Genomic DNA, 21,230 nt, shown 5'->3' with positions numbered 1-21,230 from the left:
GCAGGATCCAGAGCACAGCAAAAGCCCGTGAGACTTGCCAGAAAGTCCACATATACTGGATGCAGGCCACACTCCCAAAGAAACTCCCTTTCAGCTGATTGGGTACTCGCGGCAGATCTCATCATGGAGGTGATCACATTAAATCAGATCTCATCATGGATGTGATCACATTAAATCAGATCTCATCATGGATGTGATCACATCATTATACGACTGCCAAACTACATCCTAACTGCCAAACCACTGAGAATCACGGCCCAGCCAAGTTGACACACAACCTTAATGATCACACCATCCTCACCAGCACGTACATATTGGTTAAAATTAGGAAATGCCTGGAAATCCACATCCCCAAAACATTTCACATCCATAAACCTTTTGGACGGGCATCTGGTTTTGCACCTCATTGATATATTACTGTAAATGCTTCAGCTTTGTCTGGAGTGAGACAAAACAAAAATAACAGTGTATGTTCTTTCAACTCAAAGCATTAACGGCTTCAAGAAAACTCTTGCATATACAGCTGTGTCAATATTTTGATACATATGCATCTTAGCTGAATACCAAATGCACACAGAATCAACACAAGTCTGATTTGATGGTTAATTTTAACGGGTGTGATAGATGATTTAAGAGGGTGTGATTTCCAGGTTCATACTCCAAACCACAGCATTAAGTGATTTCAGCAGTTGTAATAGGCTCCAAAATCAAAAGTTAGGTCAGACTATAATTTTAGATTGAAAATATAAAGTCTGTTTTCTAATTTTGAGCTTGAAATACTAGCAGTGGCTTTGATATCATTATTGAATTGACTTCAAAGACTGCTAATTAGACAGCTGTCCTCAAAACTTGCCTTATTGTGCAACTTAATAGAATTGGCTATTCTTTTAAAGTAGAATAATTACTTAGATTGTAAACATGTCTACATTGTACTGTAGACTGCTAAAATAACGAAAAAAATAGACGTTGAAATTTATACTCTTAAAAAACAAAAGAAAGAAAATCCGTGACTAAAACTGGCAGATTTTCCCTTGTAGCTTGCCTCTGATTTATAAATTTCTATTTCCCTCCCTAAGGAGGGTAGTGAAGGGTAGGTTACAGCGCTTCGAATGGAAGCTGTCTTCTGGTTGTGCTAATGTGCTGCTAGGTGCTCAAGGAGGCTTATTCAGCACAGACTTACGTAATTTTTGGCTCCAGAAGGTCAGAGATTTAGGTAAGAAGGCTGCTGTCTGGAGAGTCGAGATTGCATTCACTTCCGTTCCCTTTTTCTGAAATTTCCATATTCTTGATCAGCGATGGCCAACGTCATGTTCAGGAACCGCGTGAACTTACAAACTACTTAATAGTAAAATGTTGATACTGATGACATCATTCTTTAACCAATAATCTGTCTGCTTTACCAGTCTGAAAACCTTTCTTCTCACCACCCCGCAGCAGTGAATGAGCAGGTTAGGGGGATGATCCCAGTGGATTGAAGCCCCTCAGGACAAGCCTGGCTCCTGGCACATTACAGCCCTCTTCCCATGGGGAGCTCCATGCTGTGCAGGGAGCTTCTCCTCTCTCAAAGAGGAGAAGCAAGAGTTTACGTTACCTCTGTTTGCTTATGTCTTTTCCCAAACTGAAACTGACTTTCAGCAGCTCGCGGCAACATAACCAAACTCGTTGCCATGGAGTGAACTTGATTCCAACTCACGGAAACCCCAAGTATGTCAGAACAGAACTGTGCTCCATAGGGTTTTCAATGGTTGATCGTTTGGAAGTTGACAGCCAGGCCTTTCTTCTGAGGTGCCTCTGGGTAGACTCGAACCTCCAACCTTCTGGTTAGCAGCCGAGCATGTTAACTGTTTGCACCACCCAGGGACTCCTGGGACAACATAATCCTGGTGGAACTGATCATATTTGCTAGAACTCTGGACACCGGGAAGAGGGAGACCTACAGGCAGGTTTGGAAGTCAGCAGGGAAAGAGGAAAGGTAGAAGAAGAAACAAAAGCTTAACGAGCACCTACTGTATTCTATACCTTGAGTTAAATTCTTTACCTATATCAACTCACTTAGTCTTTACAGCCACCCTGAGATATAGAGAACCCCATTTTATTGATGAGGACACTGAAGCAAATAGTGGCTACATGCCAAGCCCACCCAGTTAGTCGCTGGCTTTCCATTGCCCAAGGTCCATACTCATTCTACTACACTGTGAAGAAATAGAGATGTGCGGTTGGAATAGAGGGAGAGGGAGAGGGAGAGGGAAGGGAAGAAGATGGACAAAGAGAAAGAACAAAAAAGATTGACGTGGGAGTCCTCTGAGATGCTACCAGTGGCTATTTGAGGCTAACTATACCTGGGGAAGGGTCATCCAAGAAAGACCCCAAGTAGGTAAACTTTGAAATTGTTCCTCTGACCCATCTTTTTCCAATTTCTGGGTCACCTGGCTCCACCTTTACCATTTCAGAAGGGTCCTAGTCTTAGGAAGCTATTTGATAATTTCTCAATTTAATGCGCATTCCTCCCAGGGACACTGCTATGTCATAGGAAATTTTTGCCAAGTTTCTACAAAATACACTTGAGAAGAGAACATCTATTTCTTTAGTATGATGCTGCTGCTTCTAGGTTAGCCTCGAGAGCAGGAGGTCTGGGTTTCTCTGCAGAAACAAGTTTCTTGGTCTTTTTTTCAGTTCCCGTAATATCCCATTTCCAGATTGCTGAGACACTTTCATTCTGGTGGAAGAGGGGGAGAAAGGAATTCCTTCCCAGGAGATGGCCCCTCCCTATCTGTGCCAGCTATCTGGCTTAACGGTCTGTAAAGAAGTTTTGATTTCCGGTAGTAAAAATGTCAAAAATTCACCTTATTTTTATCGTTAGAAGTCAGCCCATACACTGTATCTCTGTTAATGGGTTTATCACAGTCTAACCTGACACACTGAATGTACCGTTTTGCTCAAAAAACAGAACAACACAGTAAGAAACAAAATTCTTCTAGAAAGGGAATGGCATCAATAAATTTGGAATACAGTACTTTAAAAATGTTAAATGTACTTTGGATATTTTTGGATATGTTATATGTCCTATTATTGAAAAGAGACTTTCTTAAGCAAAGCACATGCGTATCTGAGCCCTCAGTACACATGTGAGGTCAGATAAGAGCATCAGAGTGGAAAAGCTGCCCTTTTTAATGAATTTACACAATAGACATTAATTAACACAGACTACGGGGCTGTAGAACACACCACCTTGGATCTGGCCACAGTTCCAAGTCCCTGCTCTGATGGGGACTGTGGTTAATAAGCCATTATGGTGGAGAAGTAAGATACTGTTAATGTATCTAGATAAATGAAGCGGCAGGAAAAAAGGAAGAGAAAAGAAAACCCCACATGCCCAGGGGAGCTTTTGCTCATGAAGTCGAAGCTGCTCTTGGAGACGGTGAGGTTTACTCTTAACTGTAACTAGTTTTCCCCCTACTGCCTAACAGACACCCACCCAGCACCCACAGCAGAGGAGTAGACCAAAAGTGGGCAAGCCCGCGTAACTGTGTTGGCTATCTATCTCTTCATATGACCCATCTGTCCCCATTTCAAAGACATGAAACTTTCCCAAAGAAGCCAAACTCTTCATTTCCTCAGTACAGGCATTCAAAAGAATCTGACATCATTTTTGTATTCTGAGTTCTCGCCTACAAGTTAAGGAGCTCTGGTGGTGCAGTGGTTAAGTGCTCAGCTGCTAACCAATTCAAACCTACCAGGTGCTTCGAAGGAGAAAGATAATGGCATTCTGCTTCCATAAAGATTTATAGCCTTGGAAACCATGTGGAGCATTTCTACTCTGTCCCATAGAGTCACTTTGAGTCAGAATCAACTCAATGGCAACGGGTTTGATTTTGGTGCCTACAAGGTATAAAACATTGCCTTTTAGGCAAATCTTACCACAGAATACACCCTGGTTATCAGTTCCAAAGGCCTGCTTTCAGCCTTGCACGGCAGCCCTTTCTCTCCTGCCTGCAGGCCTGCTGCCTCCTGCCTCAACACACACACGTCTGAACTCACCTGTCCTGTGTGCGTGTGCACAGCGAGCTGCAGGCTGGGGCAGGGCCCTCCCTCCGCTGGAAAGAGCCTTCTGCCTACAGATGTCAGAGCAACTCTAAGGCGGCATGACTCAGCAATCACACGCCCTTTGTTCTTATTTCTCCTCTATTAAGGCAGGTGTGCTGAGCTTACATGTGGAAATATGTGCCCCCAACACACACACCTTCTCCCTGATCCAATTTCAAGAGGGAAAATACCTCTTAAAAGGAATATTTGGAAAGTTCTGCTGTGGGATCCTGGGCATGTAAGGTCTTTCCTCCCCACTGCCCCAACTATCTCCCTTACCTCCCCAATCTGTCTGGGTATTTATCCCTTACCCCAATTTTCTCAAAGTTTGGGATTGTCAGCCTGAAATTAGAGGCCAGAAGTCATCAGGGTTATGGATAAAACACTGCAATTATGTCTTTCAGACTTAATTTTTTCCTGTTCAAGTATTTTTTCTTCATTGCAAAATAAAGCATTCTTGTGTGTTTCTAATTCTGTCTTCCAAAGGACATTTACTTTTAACCTCACCATTAATATGATATAAAATGGCATTTCCTTTCTGCTGATTTTAATGTGTACAGGAAGCTCCGTAGTGCTGACAGGTGGACCTTTGCTTCCAAAAAGGAGAAGGTACAAACTGCATGACAAACGGGTTTGGTAGGAAGTAGCACTTGGGATCTTTGGTGATTTTCCCTTAGGACTTTGACACTTGTTTTTTCTTAACATAAGGAAAGAAAAGAACAGAAAAAGATAACTCATCTAACATATTAATGCTATTTTCAGAGTTCTAGGATAATCCAGAACAGAGCCATTTTTAAAGAAAAGGAAATGGGATTCCCTCCCGATTTGCATATTTCTTGACATGTTAAGCTGTAGGAAGCTGCCTTGAATTCATTCCACAGATGGAAAACAGCAAGTACAGTAATTAGCTACGCATTCACAAAGACTTCCATAGGAGGCTTGATCTAATTAAAACATAGTGTCCGACACACATTCCACGGAGCATGCTCCAAAGAGCCCCACATTCCAGATGCACGGAGGAGGCATGCATTCACCACACACGACCCCGCCCCAACCCCTGCACCCGGAGCTGCCCCTTTGCGCGGATTCCACCACAGCTAACAGAGAGCAAGCGCCAAGCCATCCAGCTTCCACGGCGCTCAGCCAAAAAGCTACCAAAAAGATGTGCAAGCAGCCCTGGAAAGGAGCCTGACCTCTGGGACCTCGGCCCCTCTGGTGATCTCCAGGGATTCAGAGCAGCCAAGAGATGAGGGAGGGAGCCAGAGGCTGCAGAAAAAGCTCCAGGCAGCCAGGCAGGCTTTCTGTTTCCTGCCCTCATTTCTCCTCAAACTCTAATCTCTCTCTGGAGAACAGAAATCTTTTTGGGGGGTTCAGACCGCCATGCTATCCAGTAGTAACCTCTAGCAGAATGACAGTTTTCAGATGATCCAATGCTCTCTTGATTTTCTGGCTTTTTATTTTGTTTTTACCTCTTTTTGTTGCAATGGGAAATTGTGCTTAAGCCAAGCAGGTAATGTAAAGCTCTGACTTCAGAGCCATTCCTTGATAAAACACCAGAGCAGCCCAGAGTGGACCGGTGTTATCTGCAGTTGTGCAGATAATTAACCGAGACTCGTGTTGTCAAGGTGGGGAGTCTGCAGGCAGGGTCACTCTCATGGTCCTGCTTGCATGTTTCTGTTAGGCAGGGAGGGACTTCAGGAGTTTTTCAATAAAGGCCATTTTAATGGGCAGAGGGACCTGAATTCCTGCTCGGTCTAGCAGAAGACCTGAACATGCAGTGTGCCCCTCACACCCTCCTTTCTCTGCACCCTGACACTTCACAGCCTGAGCCTCTTCTTTGTTCTTTCTTTGTATAGAGTAGCAGCTTTGTGCCACAAACGTCAGAAATCGTGCCTTTTCAGCTTTGTTGGGTATGATGTGATTGTACTAAATCCACAAAAGGAATAGACCCCGCTTTGGGTTTGCCCTGTGCCCTGGCTACAATCCTGAGCTCCTCCTTCAAACTCCAGGCCAACTGTACCCCTTTTCTTGAGTCAAGCAGATGGCCTCACCACTCTGAGCCTCTGCATTTTCCACTCCCCATTCCCATGCACTGCCCATTAATCAAGCCACCTCTCCCTTTAAAATTTGAAAACTCACCTTAAAGCCCACCACCTCTTCCAAGCAGCCTCCCCTGATTAAATGGGGATGAAGGAACCTCGGAAGCATGACTGACAAACTCCCAATAAACAAGAACACACACATACATCCCAAAACGAACACAGAAACTCACAAAAAGAGAAAATTACACATTCTCTGCTTTTGGATTGTATGCTCCTACAGGTGTAAGGAGATCAATTTTATAACCAATTAATCATTTCAGACAATGGGGTATTTTTAACATTCTCTGGGGTTACTTAGCAAAACCCTCTGCTATGCCTACTTTCTTCTACAGGTCCTCCCTTTTCTTTGAAGCCCTCTACCTTTTCTTCTCAGCTTCTTGAATGCATAACTAAAGGGAACGACCACTCACCAATACAGACAGAACTAAGGTAAGGTGGTCCTCACAATCCCTCCTGGGTTGTGCATCACACCATCCAGGAAGAACCCATATTGAGCTTGGCAAATGCCTTAACCACTGACTTTTCTCACCAGGAAGCCTTAATGGACTCTTCATGCCCATCCTGGGCAAGCATGTTGTCTGGGGTGGGCTATAGGGCTAAAGCCTTCTAGAGAAAGTTCTGATGAAAGAACCAAGGGCAAGGGCTACTGACAAGACTGTGTCCAGCTTCAGACAAAGTTTTCGGACAGCACAGGGCTCACCGAAGAGTACTGGATCTGTGACGGTCACATCAGGATGCAGAAACAGACAGATTCACTCTCGGGTCAGTGTCAATGCCACTTGTGGAGAGGCGAGGGACTTGTGGCAAAAATGACCAGAACAAGGAGAAACACAAGATGGAAAGGCAATAGCTGGCAATTAGAACATGGCCATCAAACACCACCGTACAAGCTTTCTAGTTACAAAGCCACACTGTGCAATTAGAACATGGCCATCAAACACCACTGCACAAGCTTTCTGGTTACAAAGCCACACTGTGCAACCTGAAGCAAAACATTATTGATTTTGTGGTTATAAAAACGTACCTTCAACTGCAGAACTCAGTTTTATGACACCTTGAATAAAAACAAAAAGTGGCAGTTATAGAATGGACCCAAATTACCCTTTCCAGTCTTCTCATAACACACATGCTTCAGATCTGGATTTTTTGCTGGCATTTCAAGAATTTAACTAAACAAATGTCAATTTCAAAAACTAAATAATCTTCAACCCTTGATTAGATCTCATAGGTGACTTCATTTCACCACAAAAACCATTTGGGGGGAACTTTTACTAAAAAGGGGATCGGACATGTTTTTGGATGAGACAAAGGCCAAGTCTGTCTGAGCTATCATTTCTGGATATAAATTATGCTGGATAATGGATGGATAAATTCACACAATAGGATTCCAGCATCCAGCAGCTCCTATTTAGTACTGTGTATGGAGATCAATTTGGTGGATATTTGGATGGAGTTTCTGGTGAAATATAGTTCCAGTTGCCATTGATTCGGACTCATGATGACCCCATGTGTGTCAGAGTAGAACTGTGCTCCATATGGCTTTAGGTGGCTGATTTTTCGGGAGTAGATTGCTATACCTTTCTTCCAAGGTGCCTCTGGGTGGACTGAAACCTCTAACCTTTCATTTAGCAGCCCAGCGTGTTAACTGTTTGCACTACCAAGGGTTTGACTATCTACTTCTGAAAAATCAGCCATTCACAGTTCTACTCTGACACACACGAGATCACCATGAGTGGGAACTGACTTGATGGCAACCGGTGGTGAACGACTTAACAGGCAGTCCAAAGCCTGTGTGGTCCGGTGACTCCCTCCTCTGGGGCGGCTTTGGCCCAAGGCAATTTTCTTAGTCTGATGTGTTCGGCTTTCCCGCTGCCTGCAGGTCAGAAGTTAGAAGGGTGAGACCACGCCGTTCTTCACACTGACTGAAGATTCACGTGCCTCTGGTGAGTTGAAAGGTGAAATACTAACTGAACTGACACAATTAGCCCTGATTTAATCATTTGACTTCAACAGTACTTTTTGTAAGTCATAGTTATAAAAAAAAAAAATACTCTCAAACTCTGTGATAGCCATGATACTTTAGGCTGAGCAAAAAATCCACAGTTTCATTTGGTTGAAATTCTCGTTCTCTATCAAACTGAGGAGTTTCGAATTAAAAATGGAAACAAAACCCTTCCAATACTGGTAAAGAAAACTGGCACCAGCATGAATACACACTGATTTCAACAGATTATGTTCACAAAGAGACAAACTTGCTCTCCATTATCTTTCTGAGAAAGCTGCTTTTAAGTTACCCGTTGAATTTCATCTTTCCTGCAGAACCAGTGGTGCCTAGGAAATGTATAAGAACAGACTGTGCATATATACATTGTATACATAAAAGGATGCGTATGTGTATTATAAATCTTACTGATAAAAGACTTACAAAGAATAGTAAAATATATAGCACTCTTTATTGTAAATTATATATAGCCAATTGATCTCACAGAATGCTTCTGTTGATTTTGGCCAAACTCTTGTATCTGTAGCCAACTTATGGCTGCAATTCAACTGTGATTTGACAAAATCATGCAGAGTTCCTTCCCAATCTGCTCTTTTCCTAAAAAATTTATTGTTACAAATCTGATATGTAAGCAATGTTAAAGGATTTCTCATTTTCATATAAATTATATTCATTGTGTTAAAACCTTTTTCAGCTTCAGCATTATGTAAATACCCCCACCATGGTCTATATTTCAAGCTGTTAGCTTGACGTCACTGAACGTGGAATTGGGAAGAGAGGCAAAGTATCGCACCATTAGGCAGTATAGGAGATGTAGATAACATCAAATGCATGCATAAGAGTAAAATGTAGTCAAATAATTAGAAACTGATAAGCTTTAAATATTTATTACCATTGTTCCTAATATAATTTACTTAATTGGAAGTTTTTCTACAGTTTAATGTACAATAATTCCTTAAACTGTAACAACTGGCTCTTGCAAGCTGGGATGAACTGGCTCTAGCACATTACTGTCATGGTTGATGTTTCTTTCCATTCAGGCCCAGAGAAGAAAATACTAAACTTCAGAATGTTTTGGCAGAGTCACAAAAGGGGTTATAATTTAATTGAGCAAGAGTTATATGTTAGTAAGTCTAGCATTTACTATTATTTTGCCAGTAATCTCAAAAATACACTATAAACATAGCACCTTGGAAAAAGCAGTCATTGGTGATCAACTAGGAACACAACCTGAGTGGATCTGGCCTTCTTGTCATCAGGCAACTAAACCAAGAGACAAAGTCACATAAAAGTGGTCGGCTTATTAAGCAGTGATCCCATTTTTTCAAACTGTAGAAACTTCATATAGGAAGCCAAGTCAGAATTTTATTTTTTTAAATCCATACTTATTTTTGTAAATAAATGGTGTCAGCAAATGTCACTGAAATGAAACGACAACCATTAAAATCTAAACAAATTCTCGTGGGAGGTGGGAGTGGGAATGGAGTGGAGCCCAACAATGCAGCAATTGAGTTAGGAAGAAAAGTAAGTTAAACAACAAACAAAAGGCTGGCCTTAGAACTCTAATTATAAAAATTATTTTAATAAAAACATCAGTAATTTATTAGCTCCATATAGACTTTTTTTTTAAAACCCCAGCTTAAGCTTTTCTCTATAGTAGGGTAGGCCTTTTTATGCAAAATAACTATAGCACAATCTAGAATTACTCAGATCTAGCTACATAGCTAATATTAACATTATACAAAAAATTGTAGGAGGAGGAAAGTTATTGTTTATCTTAAAATTTGAAGATTTAAGAAGTGATTGATGTTGATGTTTACAAGCTACACATAGTACTGCTGACTTCTGGGACACACAGTAGGCATTCTCAGATGACTAGCTGACATCAGCATTGCTTGGAATTCAAGGTAAGCCATAGCACATACAGATACAGATATATACACACGGTGGACCCCAGCCCTCCCCTCTTTTAATTATTCTTAGTCTGCAGAAGTATTTGAAAGTAAAGTAGGAAAGAAGAAGAAGAAAATCAACTGTTCTTCTCTGAACTCACTATCTTCAGTGTAGCAAAATTCCTAAGGTGTAGGTGATGCGCGTAGGCAATCTCCATTATCCTGCAGCTCAGAGCCAGTCGCTAACCAGGTATGCTATCTGCAGGAGTCCTCCAAGTCCAAAATTTCCCACCCTCTTTCCTACCATTTCCACCTAAGGATTAACTTCAATTGATTTAAAATAATTCAAAGGAGAAAGGATCAGATTAAAATAATTCATGCTAAAGTGTGACTAACAAAGGCTCACTAAAACCCCCAAAGACATCTCAATGTTTTTGAAATAAAAATAAAATTTTAACCTTGGCCTACAAAGCCCTATATAATTTATCCCTGCCTACTTATTCTACTTCATATCACATGACTATCTTCTTTGTTCAAGATGCTTCAACCACTTTTCTTTCTGTGCTTTGTAAATACTAGTCCTTTTCTGCCCCAGGGCTAACGTACTTGTTGCTTCCTCTGGCCTGAATGTGTCTCCTTTAGCCTGTAAGATCTTCCTATAGCTACAATGTTATAATGTTGAAAGCATCTCCAAAAAGTAGGTTTATCTAGTACTTGGAGGCAAAATTATACCTTAAATGGACTTCAAGAAATATTAGCTAATGAATTTTATATCCAAATATCTCTAGAATCTGCAGCTGTCTTATCTCCACTGCCATTACCTTAGGCCAAATGATCATGGCAACATTCACATGAATCTGTATGATAAAGTGCTGATAGAGAAAGATGAGTTAAAAAGAATTAATCAGTTTTCAATATCCTTCTTCTAATTCATTCCCATACTGCAGCTAGCTAGAGTGATCTTTTCAATAGCCAAATCCAATTATGGGATACCCCGTCCGCTTTAAAATTCTTAAGTGGTTTTTCATTATTCTTAAGATAAAGATCCAAAGCTTTAACATAGTCTGCAAAACCCTGCATAATGTCACCTATGGCAGAATAAAAACGGCCACACATTCTTCCTACTCCTACCATCAAGAGGTGGGGAAGATGTCCCCTCTCCTTGAATCTTGGCAAGCTCTGTGACTGCTTTGACTAGTAGAACATGGCGGAAGTGGTGCTGTGCCTGTCTCTGTGCCCAGATCTTATCAAACAGGCAGCTTCTCTTCCTGTGTCTGGGAACCCTGAGCCACCATGCTAGAAATCCTGAGGCTGTTGATGGAGAGGCTACATGTAGACACTCTGATAAAAAATCTCAGCTGAACCTAGACTTCAAGCCATTCCTGTCAAAATGCCAGACATGTGAATGAAACTATCTTGGACTTTCCAGAACAGCCCATCTACCAGCTGAATACCACCAAGTAACCTTTGTTGATGCCCAGAAAAACAAAAAACACCCACTTGGGCCCTGCCTGAATTTCTGATTCACGAACTTGTGAGATACAATAACATGGCTGTGGTTTTAAGCCTCTAAGTTTTGGGGTAGGTTTTTTACATAGCAAGAGAAACCCGAGAATAATTTGGTTACTGGAAGTCAGGTACAGCCATAATGAAAGCTGAAAACACGTGGCATTTGCTTTGAGACTGAGCAGAGGCTAAAAGCTAGAAAGCTTTGAGGAGACTGTTGGTGAAGGCTGGGAGGACAGGGAGAAAACTGTCATTGGAGGCTGGAGAAAAGGCAACTATTTTTACGCATTTCCTGTAGTAACATGGAAATAGAAAATGAACTCAGGTGTTTTAGTAAGGAGATTTCCAGGTAGAATGCTTAAATGCCAATTGGCTTTTAAAAATAGCTGCATAATGATAAGATACAGATAGAGAAAAATAAGCTAGAAAATAACTATTCAATTTTCAAGCAAAATTTAAAGGAAGTAGAAAGAGCCAGAACTTGTTGGCTAAAAGAAAAAAAATGGTTTCATATTCCTAGCCTCTTTAAAGGCAAAAGACTCTCAAAGTAAGAAACTGACTCAGGATTAAGACAATCTCAAGGGTGTGACTGTAAGATCCTTTTTTCCACTTTTCTCTGACTTCAGAAATACTTAAGTATGTGTGTCACAGAGATTCTAAAATACAAAAAAGAGCTTCTAAGAGTCCTGAAGGTGCATTTTCACAGTACCCTCACTCTGAGTCCAAGCCAAAGACGGGCCTATCTTGAAGAGATCTGTAGATATGTGTTTTGTGTAATGGAGTAAAACCTAATAAGATGCATAGAAAGCCCACAGAGGTTTCCAGAGAATTATACTGATAGACACGTCATCAGCTTGGACAAAAATGGACAGAGGCGGTTCAAAATGAAAAGAGTGTCTAAAGCCCCAAAACTTCTATGAGCAGGAAATAGGTTCAGAAGATCATTCCTCTGTAAATGTCATTTATTATGGAAATGGGGTAACTCAGAAGGTGTAACCAAGAGTCCAGAGAGTGGAGCCAACTGCTGCAGAGAATCTTTCCCAGGGAGCAGGACTGGGCCTCCCAATCAAGTAACTGGCAATGTGTGGATTTCAAAATTGCTATGAACCAGTGATTGCTATATGCCTCCTGTTCTTCCACTCTTTGAATGAGAAAGTTAATTGTGGCTCTCTTATCTCTGTCTCATCACTGTATGTTGGGTGTGGGGGGGCAGATGTCTTTTCTTTTTAGTTTACAGGTCTTCATGTTGACAGAAATTGTACTAGAGAACTGCATCAAAGGAGCATCATGAGCACCTGAACTTTATTGAGATGGTAAGATCTTACACTGCAAACTTGAGCTTGGGATGAGATTTCTGGAAGGCTTGAGAAGGGATGAATATATTTTGCCTTGGGGAAAAATGTAAATAATTTGTGTCTAGAGAAAAAACTGTGGCTGGCTGAAGATGGCCCACAAATTGGTTGAAATTCTTCCTATTGAGAGGTCTATGTCGTTCCCCTTAAGTGTCTCTGACCACTTTGCCCAATAGAATAGGTGGAAGTGATGCTCTGCCAGTGTTTGGACCCAGACCTTAAGACTTCCTGTCTCTTGGAACACACTCTCTAGGGGCCCTGAGCTGCTATGTAAGAACTTTTTAAACTGCAGTGTTGGAGATATCACCTTATAGGTGCTCTTGACAATAGTTCCAGCTGAGCCCAGGCTTCCAGCCATTTACACCAAGGTGCCAGGCAGATGAATAATGCTGTCTAGGTCCCTGTCAACCAGCCTGACCTCCTGATGAGTGTGGAACAGAAGAATCACCCAGCTGAGCCCTGCCTAAATTCCTGACTCATAAAATTGTAGGGCATAATCAAAGGGTTGTTTTTAAACTGATGTATTTTTGGATAATTTGTTATGTAGCAAGAAAGATGCGGCAGTTTGCTTTTGTAGAGATTTACAGCCTTGAAAATCCTATGGGGTCGCTATGAGTCGGAACTGACTCGATGGCAGTGGGTTTGGTTTTGGTTTTGTTATGTAGCAACAGAGAAGTTAAATAGTCACCTGTGCCTAAATTTTCTGATCTCATGTTGTACCTCTTCCCTTCATTCTCTGTACTCCAGGATACTACCCTTTCAGTTCTTTGACTATTAATATGTCCCATCCTTTGCCTTTCTTGGATCCTTCAGTTCTTAGCTTATGAGGCTTTTCTCAGGGAAGTTCTTCCTGAATCTTTGACTAGTTCCTTGTTACAGCACATTCTCCCACAAGAACTGCATTTTTTTCTTTCAGAGCATTTATCTCTGTAATTATTTGATTAATGTCTATCTCTACTCTAGACTGTAAACTCTGCAAGACTAGAGACCAGGACTTTTTGATCATCACGGTCTTTCCCGAGTCTAGCACAGTGTATGGGCGTAGTAAGTGCTGAATAAATATTTGTTAAGTAGATGAATGAAATATTTGATGCAGCTAATAAGGACTCCGTTTTCACCATAGCCTTTTATAACTGTGTCACTGTTCTCAGTCACACACAGTGGAAATTTAGAATCAAAGCCAATAGAACTGGGGAAAGACTCCGTGACTGCATGTTAGGCCATCAGTCCTGCTTTGCGCCTGTCTGGGAAGGTAGCACTTGCTGAGGTTCCTTTTGGTAACTTCTATGCAGCGGGAAAGAGGATGCATAATGAAGCTTCTGGGCATTTGCGTGTCTTTGCACAGAATGCATAGAGAAAAAGACCAGTGCCTGCTCACATTAATGTCTCTGGTAGAAATCAGGGAGCCTTCCTGTGAACCTAGAAAAAAGTGCAAATGATTCAATTGTTTAAATTATTGCTAAATTTAAGTTTGGAAATAATTTTTGTATTAGGTGTGGGTCTTTTTCTACCTACCCCTTCATCTAAAACTGTGTAAGAAAGAACAAATGCCCGCTGCAGACATGAGTCCTGACATTTAGGTCGAGATTCTGGATGCTTCCATACCACTGTGCCCAGAACGGACTTCTTCATGCCTAATTTGCATATCTTCTGCTTTAAAAAATACATCTCCCTACTTACTTAGTCCTGTGGATGCAGAAAACAGTTGATCCATTTGGAAATCAACTTTCTTAAAAGATGAGTCTTATTTTTGCTGTTAGTGAAATAAGTCCCCAAACCCATTGCCGTTGATTTGATTCCAACTCATTGTGACCCTATAGGACAGAGTAGAACTGCCCCCTAGGGTTTCCAAGGAGCAGCTGGTGGATTCCAACTGCCAACCTTTTGGTTAGCAGCAGAGCTCTTAACCAATGCGCCACCAGGGCTCTGAAATAAGTCCAGGCCCCTAAATATGTCCTTTAATTTCCATTTCATAATTTAAAAAGTATTTTCTTTCACCTCTTCATAGTTCTCTTAACAGCAGTCTCCAAGTGGGTCTGTGTACAATATTTCATTAAATGGGTTTATTAGGGCTCCACTTGGAGAAAGGACCTCCGTTTGTCCATAACAGTCTTGCTTTTTAAAGAGCAGGTAGGCATATTCCACATCATTTCAGTACGTTCACACACTCTGGGTCTTTGCCATTTCCATTTCTCTGGTTTGTGCTCCCTCCCTAAGTGTACAATACTGCGCTTGTCCCTTTTGAACATTTAACAGATTAAAGAGCTGGGCAGGAGGCAGATGTAGGCACACCTTTGATCTGTCATCCTTGGGGGATGGGTGGGAGGGGGGAGGGCAGACACCTGGCGCTGCCAAGCAGGAAACAAAACACAGGCCTGGACTGGAATTACCCTTAAAGGGAGCCGCGCCCCGGCTGCAAAGGCAGCTGGATGCAATGAATGGCCACTGGAGGAAGAGAGCGGGCGGTTGGGCAAAGAACGCAACAGAAAGCCCCAACAATGTTACTCGGGATGGCGGGTTGTTGGTTAGAATAACCGTTTCCGAGGCGGAGGAAGGAAACATCAGGCAGCTGTATTAAGAAAAAATGAAAAGTAAATTATATTGCAAAAATTCCAGCTGTGTAATAATGCTGAATGGCAATTTTGATGCCAATTCAGAAGCTGTTAAAGAAAACTTTTTTAAAACATTTTTTTTCTCTTAGCGGGAACTTTCTATTAGGGATTTCACCTTACGCAACAGGATGCTGTGAATGTTCCCTAGGGACCTAGAGAGCGTCCTAAGATTCGTCTGCGATACTGCACTGCCCCCTGGTGTTGGTGGGCTGTTATTACGCCATCAAGTATAAAGCCGAAAGAAAGCTAATCAAACAATGGAAAGATGCAGTTCCCAGTCGTATCTGAGATGGAGAAACGTATCTGATACCACAGGATCAGAGAATATATTTTTAAACTTCAAATATAGACAGACATGGTTTGACAAGACATGGGATGAATTTTGAAATTAAGAGTCTTTAGAAATCCTTCCTTTCTCCACCCTCAAGAGAATTTTTGCTCTTAAAAGAAATATTTTTGTCAGATTCTAATCTGCCAATTTTTAATATACAAACGGTCACGTGAGTGGCTGCCCACACCTATCCATTCTTAAGAACCAACTCCAATGTCTCCTCTGCTGTAAAACCTTCCCCAACTTCTCAGCATTTTGTACGAACCTGAACGGTGGCATGGGTTGGTACATGGTGGGTGGTCCATGCCTCTCTCCGTTCATGCTCTCTCTAACTACACATGAAAGTGGGGACCGTACCTGATTTATCTTTGTACCCAACCAGCTAGCATGCTGCCTGGCAAATACTGTGTGTCCAAAAAAACTTTATTGTTTGTTGACTGCATGTAACAATGACATTCACAAAACTATCACATATACTTCCTGATCACAGCAGCTGAAAGTCAATATGGTAACAGGACTGGAGGTCGCAGAACATGGTCCTTGGATGGTACTCAGGGAGTTCCTGATCCCCCTGAAACTGTGTAGACACATATGTTCAATTTTTGGAGGGAGAGGTTGGAATAACCTAGAACTAGAATATACGTAGTTCTAACAATTTAGAAATCTGTGAAGCTATTCCAACTTTATCTTTCATTTCTCCCCAAAATGAACCTCTGCTCCAGAGAGATCACAAGTATGTTCATTATCATTATTTAGAATAGACATTTCTTTTGGGCAGACATGCCTAGGAATAAGCGTAAAGCTTCTGGCTGGGAGAGAAAGAACGCTTTGTGAAGGTCAGCTGACCAGAGCAAAGGCGGGAGGATCAGCAGGTGTTTACCTGGGTAAGATGACCACCTGTGGCTTTATTAATCAGGGTATGAATTTACAGGAGTTGTGAAGCAGATCCAACAATACAAAGGAATGTTCTAGATAGTGTTCAGGTCCTCAGAACTAGCTGGCCATCTTGCACCAGGAGAGCCTCAGCTTAAGCAGCTGTGGAAAATGAAAGTCCACAATAAATCTTTACATGAGTAAAGATTTCACTGCAGAAATAAACCAGTCTTGGAGGTTTTCATTTTTCACTTGGCAAATTATATTTGAAAATGGTGATTGTCATTCTCTAAGCCTAAAGCTAAAATTCAAATGTATACATTCCACAAGTGCAATTAAGCATAACATCATGGTATCTTTTTGAGAAAATTTTAGGTAATTCCTATTTCAATGTCTCTAAATGTAAATAACAATTCTGATTATACACGCTTGTACTAACCATTCCAACCGTCATTAACCAATTAATATTTGATAACCTTTAGGTAAGTGAAAATGTACCTTATTTGGTCGATAAATCATCTAACATTAATGTTTCCATAATTAAGCACATTGAGATCAAGATCAATTCATTAGTTTTATTTTACTTCTTAAGATCATCTGAAAAGGTTAAACTGCCTTAAATGAAACCATTTAATAGTCTCCCATAGCTTTTTGTAAAACATTCAAAATCCTTAAATTTTTAAAAAATAATTTATTTTTCTTGTTGAGAATGTATACAGCAGGAATATACCAATTCAACAATTTCTACATGTACAGTTCAGAGACTTTGATTACATTCTTCGAGTCGTGCAACCATTTGCATCATTTTCTGAGTTGTTCCTCCCTCATTAACATAAACTTACTGCCCCCAAAGTTTCCTATCTAATCTTTGAAGTTGTTGTTGTCACTTTGATTCCATAGAGATAGTTCTTAAAAGAGCACAATGCTCAAGGCAGATATTCTTTACCAGTTAAGCTAAACTACTGTTTGGTTTCAAGATGACTTCTGGGGATATTTTTGGTTTCAGGTATAAAGATTATCTCAGGGCAATAGTTTCATGCATTCATCCACCCTCCATACCTCCAGAAAGTCTGGAGTCCATGGGAATTTCAAATTCTGTTCTGCATTTTCCCCTCTTTGATCAAGATTCTTCTAAAAAAATCTTTGAACAAAATGTTCAGTAATGGTAGCCGGGTACAATCCAGTTCTTCTGGTCTCATGGCTAAGGAAGCAGTTGTTCATGGAGGTAGTTAGGCTCACATTCCATTTCCTCCTACTCTTCCTGATTCTCCTTCTTCCTCTGTTGCTCCAGGCAAATAGAGACCAATTGTGCCTTGGATGGCCGCTTGCAAGCTTTTAAGACCTCAGGCACTACACAATGAACTAGGAACAAGAAGCACTAAATATGTTATTAGGCCAATTAACTGGGATGTCCCACAAAACCATGATCCTAAACCTCCAAACCAAAGAACGAAATCCCATGAGGTATTTAATTCTACATAAGTAGACTCAGCAGCTATTCTTTTGTGTCGTTGTAAATATATCTATCACACAACTTCTGCGAATTCAACTTTTTACAGGTGTACAACTTATTGACAGCAATTACATTGAGTGTGCAATCCTACCCTTAATCAATGTGATTTTTCCATCACTGTAAACTGAAAGTTAATACTCCGTAAGCAATAATTCCCTGTTTCCCCCTCCTTCCCAGCCCTGGTAACCACTAATAAACTTTGGTTCTCTATACTTTTGCCTGTTCTTGTCTTTTTATATAATTAAGGTCATGTGATATTTGTCCTTTTGTGACTGACTTATTTCACTCAGCATAATGTCTTCAAGCTCCATCCATATTTTAGCACGTATTAAGATTCCATTTCTCTTACTGGCTGAGTAGTACAGAATCCTTAAGTTTTGAAAGTACGTATTTTGTACGTAAATATGGTATACAACATTCTGGGAGACCTGGGCTCTTACTACTTCTAGTTTTGTCGTGAACCACTCCTGTATCCTCATATTCCCTCTCCCCGCTACTAATCTCTACATTCCAGATACACTAGCCTTCTTATACCAAACCAAAAACCCCTTGCCGTTGAGTTGATTCCGACTCATAGCGACCCTATAGGACAGAGTAGAACTTCCCCATAGGGTTTCGAAGGAGTGGCTGGTGGATTCAAACTGCTGACCATTTGGTTAGCAGCTGAGCTCTTAACCACTGTGCCACCAGGGCTCTAGCCTTCTTATAGTTACTTTTTATTCTCATTCTTGCCTCTCACCTTTGCCCTTTGCTCTTCCCTCACCTGAAACTCAAAGAAAGTCTTCCTTAAGGAAGAGGCAATGAATATTCCCTAACGACACACTTGGTGGTTACCTTAGTATCATAACACCCCTTTCTCTCTCTTATGGTAACAATGGTAAACAATTATCTGTACATGCATTTTAAAAAAAAAATCATTAGATTACTGTTGTTGTTGTTGTTAGTTGATTCCAACTCACGGCGACCCTATTTGTGCAGAGTAGAACTACTCCATAGGGTTTCCATGGCTGTGACCTTTTGGAAGCAGATCACCAGGCCTGTCTTCCGAGGAGCTTCTGGGTAGGTTTAAACCGCCGATCTTTCAACCAGAAGTCAAGTGCTTAACCATTTGTGCCATCCAGGGATTCCTGCATTAGAACCCTTTTAAGATTTGTGGGACATACAGTATCCCACCCACTGGAGTTCTTTGGAAAGCGGGTAGCCCAATTTGAATGAGTTTAGACTCAAGGTGGGAGCCTTTTGAAATGTTTGAAACTCAAAAATCCTGAGTGGGAAGCTCATTTTTGTGTAGATTGAGTAGTCTTAGGTGATGCCTCTTGGATGTGTGAAGTTTCTAAACTTGTGATAGGTTTGCCTTTATTTCTGTGAGATAAGCCTCCTCACAATGTTTCCCAGTTACTATGCTCTCCTGAGAATGTACTTATCAGAATAAGCTATTGCCATTCTTCATTCAGTCATAGTGGTCATCTTCTCCTTTATGCCATTCATTGTTTCCAGGTGTTACTGGCTCCCTTCTTTTCTAGCTTCTGAATAGTAAATGATGCCTTTCCAATAGAAATAATGCATTGCAATGGTACTTTTCAAGAGACTGGAACTCTCATAAGTTATTCTTGGAGCCTTAGTGGTGTAGTGGTTAAGAGCTTGGCTGCTAACCAAAAGGCTGACAGTTCAAAACCATCAGCTGCTTCTTGGAAACACTATGGGGCAGTTCTAATCTGTCCTACAGGGTCGCTATGAGTTGGAACCGATTTCATGGCACCTACCAACAACAACGACAAAAAAGTTATTCTTAACCTACATTCAATCTTAGGGCCCAGTCATTGCTTCCACATGTAGCAGGTGGAATGCACCATTGTGGGTAGTTCTGCAGTTCCTGCTACAGCTGTTTGCTTCTTAGCTGTTAGTACTGCTTTTGCTATAATTGAGAATACACAGTAGTGGTAATTTTCTTGAGATTCAAATTCCTTTAGTTTTATTTATTTTGCCTCTAAGCACTGTTTTTGCAGTAATGAAGAAATCATTGTAGTGTTAATTTTCCTGAGATAAAAAATCTCTTGGCTTTATTTACTTGGGCTGTAAGTACTGCTTTTGCAGTAAAGAAGAATGCATTGTACCATGTTTTGAAAAGTTTCATGAAAAATAATAAAAAAGCTAACAAGAGGGAGACTAGACTAAAATGTATGTGTAGTCCCTGCCAGGTGCCTTCATGTTTTACCTCATGTTTTGCAGAATTTCAAGAAATAAAATTAAAAAAAAAAAGATTTTATCATTAACTCATATTGGCAGGATTTATGTCGTCCAGATAACAGGCATCAAAATCCATACCTCATAACAAAAATTCTGAATTGGTCCTTTAATCAGCATGCCTTCATTAGTGAAAACCCATAATATCAACAAAAAATTCAAAGGGGAAAATAACTGGGTCTTGAAAGAGTTAGATTATATGCTCCCTGAAATTAGGGTGGAGGCTGGGTCATGCTCCTGACTGCTGTATCCTCAGGACCAGCCCAGTGTGTGGCACACAGTAGGTGCTCAATAAATGCTTGTTAAATAAGGCAAGGAATTCTGAACTCTACCTGGCTTTTAAATCGGCAGTTCATACTTTCCTGCTTCATGGTTGTTTTTTTAAAAATATTTTTATTTTTATTGTGCTTTAGGTGAAAGTTTACAGCTCAAGTTAGGTTTTTTTTTTTAAGCACAGAAATTTTTATTTTTTTAAATTTTTTTATTGTTCTTTAGATGAAGGTTTAGAGAACAAATAGTTTCTCATTAAACAGTCAGTACACATATTGTTTTACGACATTGGTTAAGAACCCCACAATGTGTCAACACTCTCCCTTCTCGACCTTGAGGAGCTTTTTTTTGGTGAAAATATACATAGCCAAATTTACACCATTTCGAAAGTTTCTCCATGTACAATTCAGTGACATTGATTACATTCTTCCAGCTGTGCTGCTATGCTCA

The 21,230-nt window shown here is 40.8% G+C and overlaps 1 protein-coding gene across 6 annotated transcripts in view; it reads right to left on the bottom strand.

The window, feature by feature from the left end:
- DLGAP1 (DLG associated protein 1) overlaps positions 1 to 21,230 on the bottom strand; it is a 427,582-nt gene that overhangs the window by 139,362 nt on the left and 266,990 nt on the right. For 3 of the 6 annotated variants that reach the window (XM_004388920.2, XM_012559235.2, XM_004388921.2), the window contains exon 5: positions 7,210 to 7,239. The exons of the other annotated variants lie outside the window; for them this stretch is intronic. In XM_004388920.2, the coding sequence (XP_004388977.2) occupies positions 7,210 to 7,239 (30 nt within the window). The remainder of the gene's footprint in view (positions 1 to 7,209; positions 7,240 to 21,230) is intronic. 6 annotated transcript variants of the gene reach the window in all.

The sequence above is a fragment of the Trichechus manatus genome, unplaced genomic scaffold (genome assembly GCF_000243295.1).
Source record: "Trichechus manatus latirostris isolate Lorelei unplaced genomic scaffold, TriManLat1.0 scaffold00222, whole genome shotgun sequence".
NCBI classification, from domain to species: domain Eukaryota; kingdom Metazoa; phylum Chordata; class Mammalia; order Sirenia; family Trichechidae; genus Trichechus; species Trichechus manatus.
This window is presented reverse-complemented; position numbering and strand designations above follow the sequence as displayed.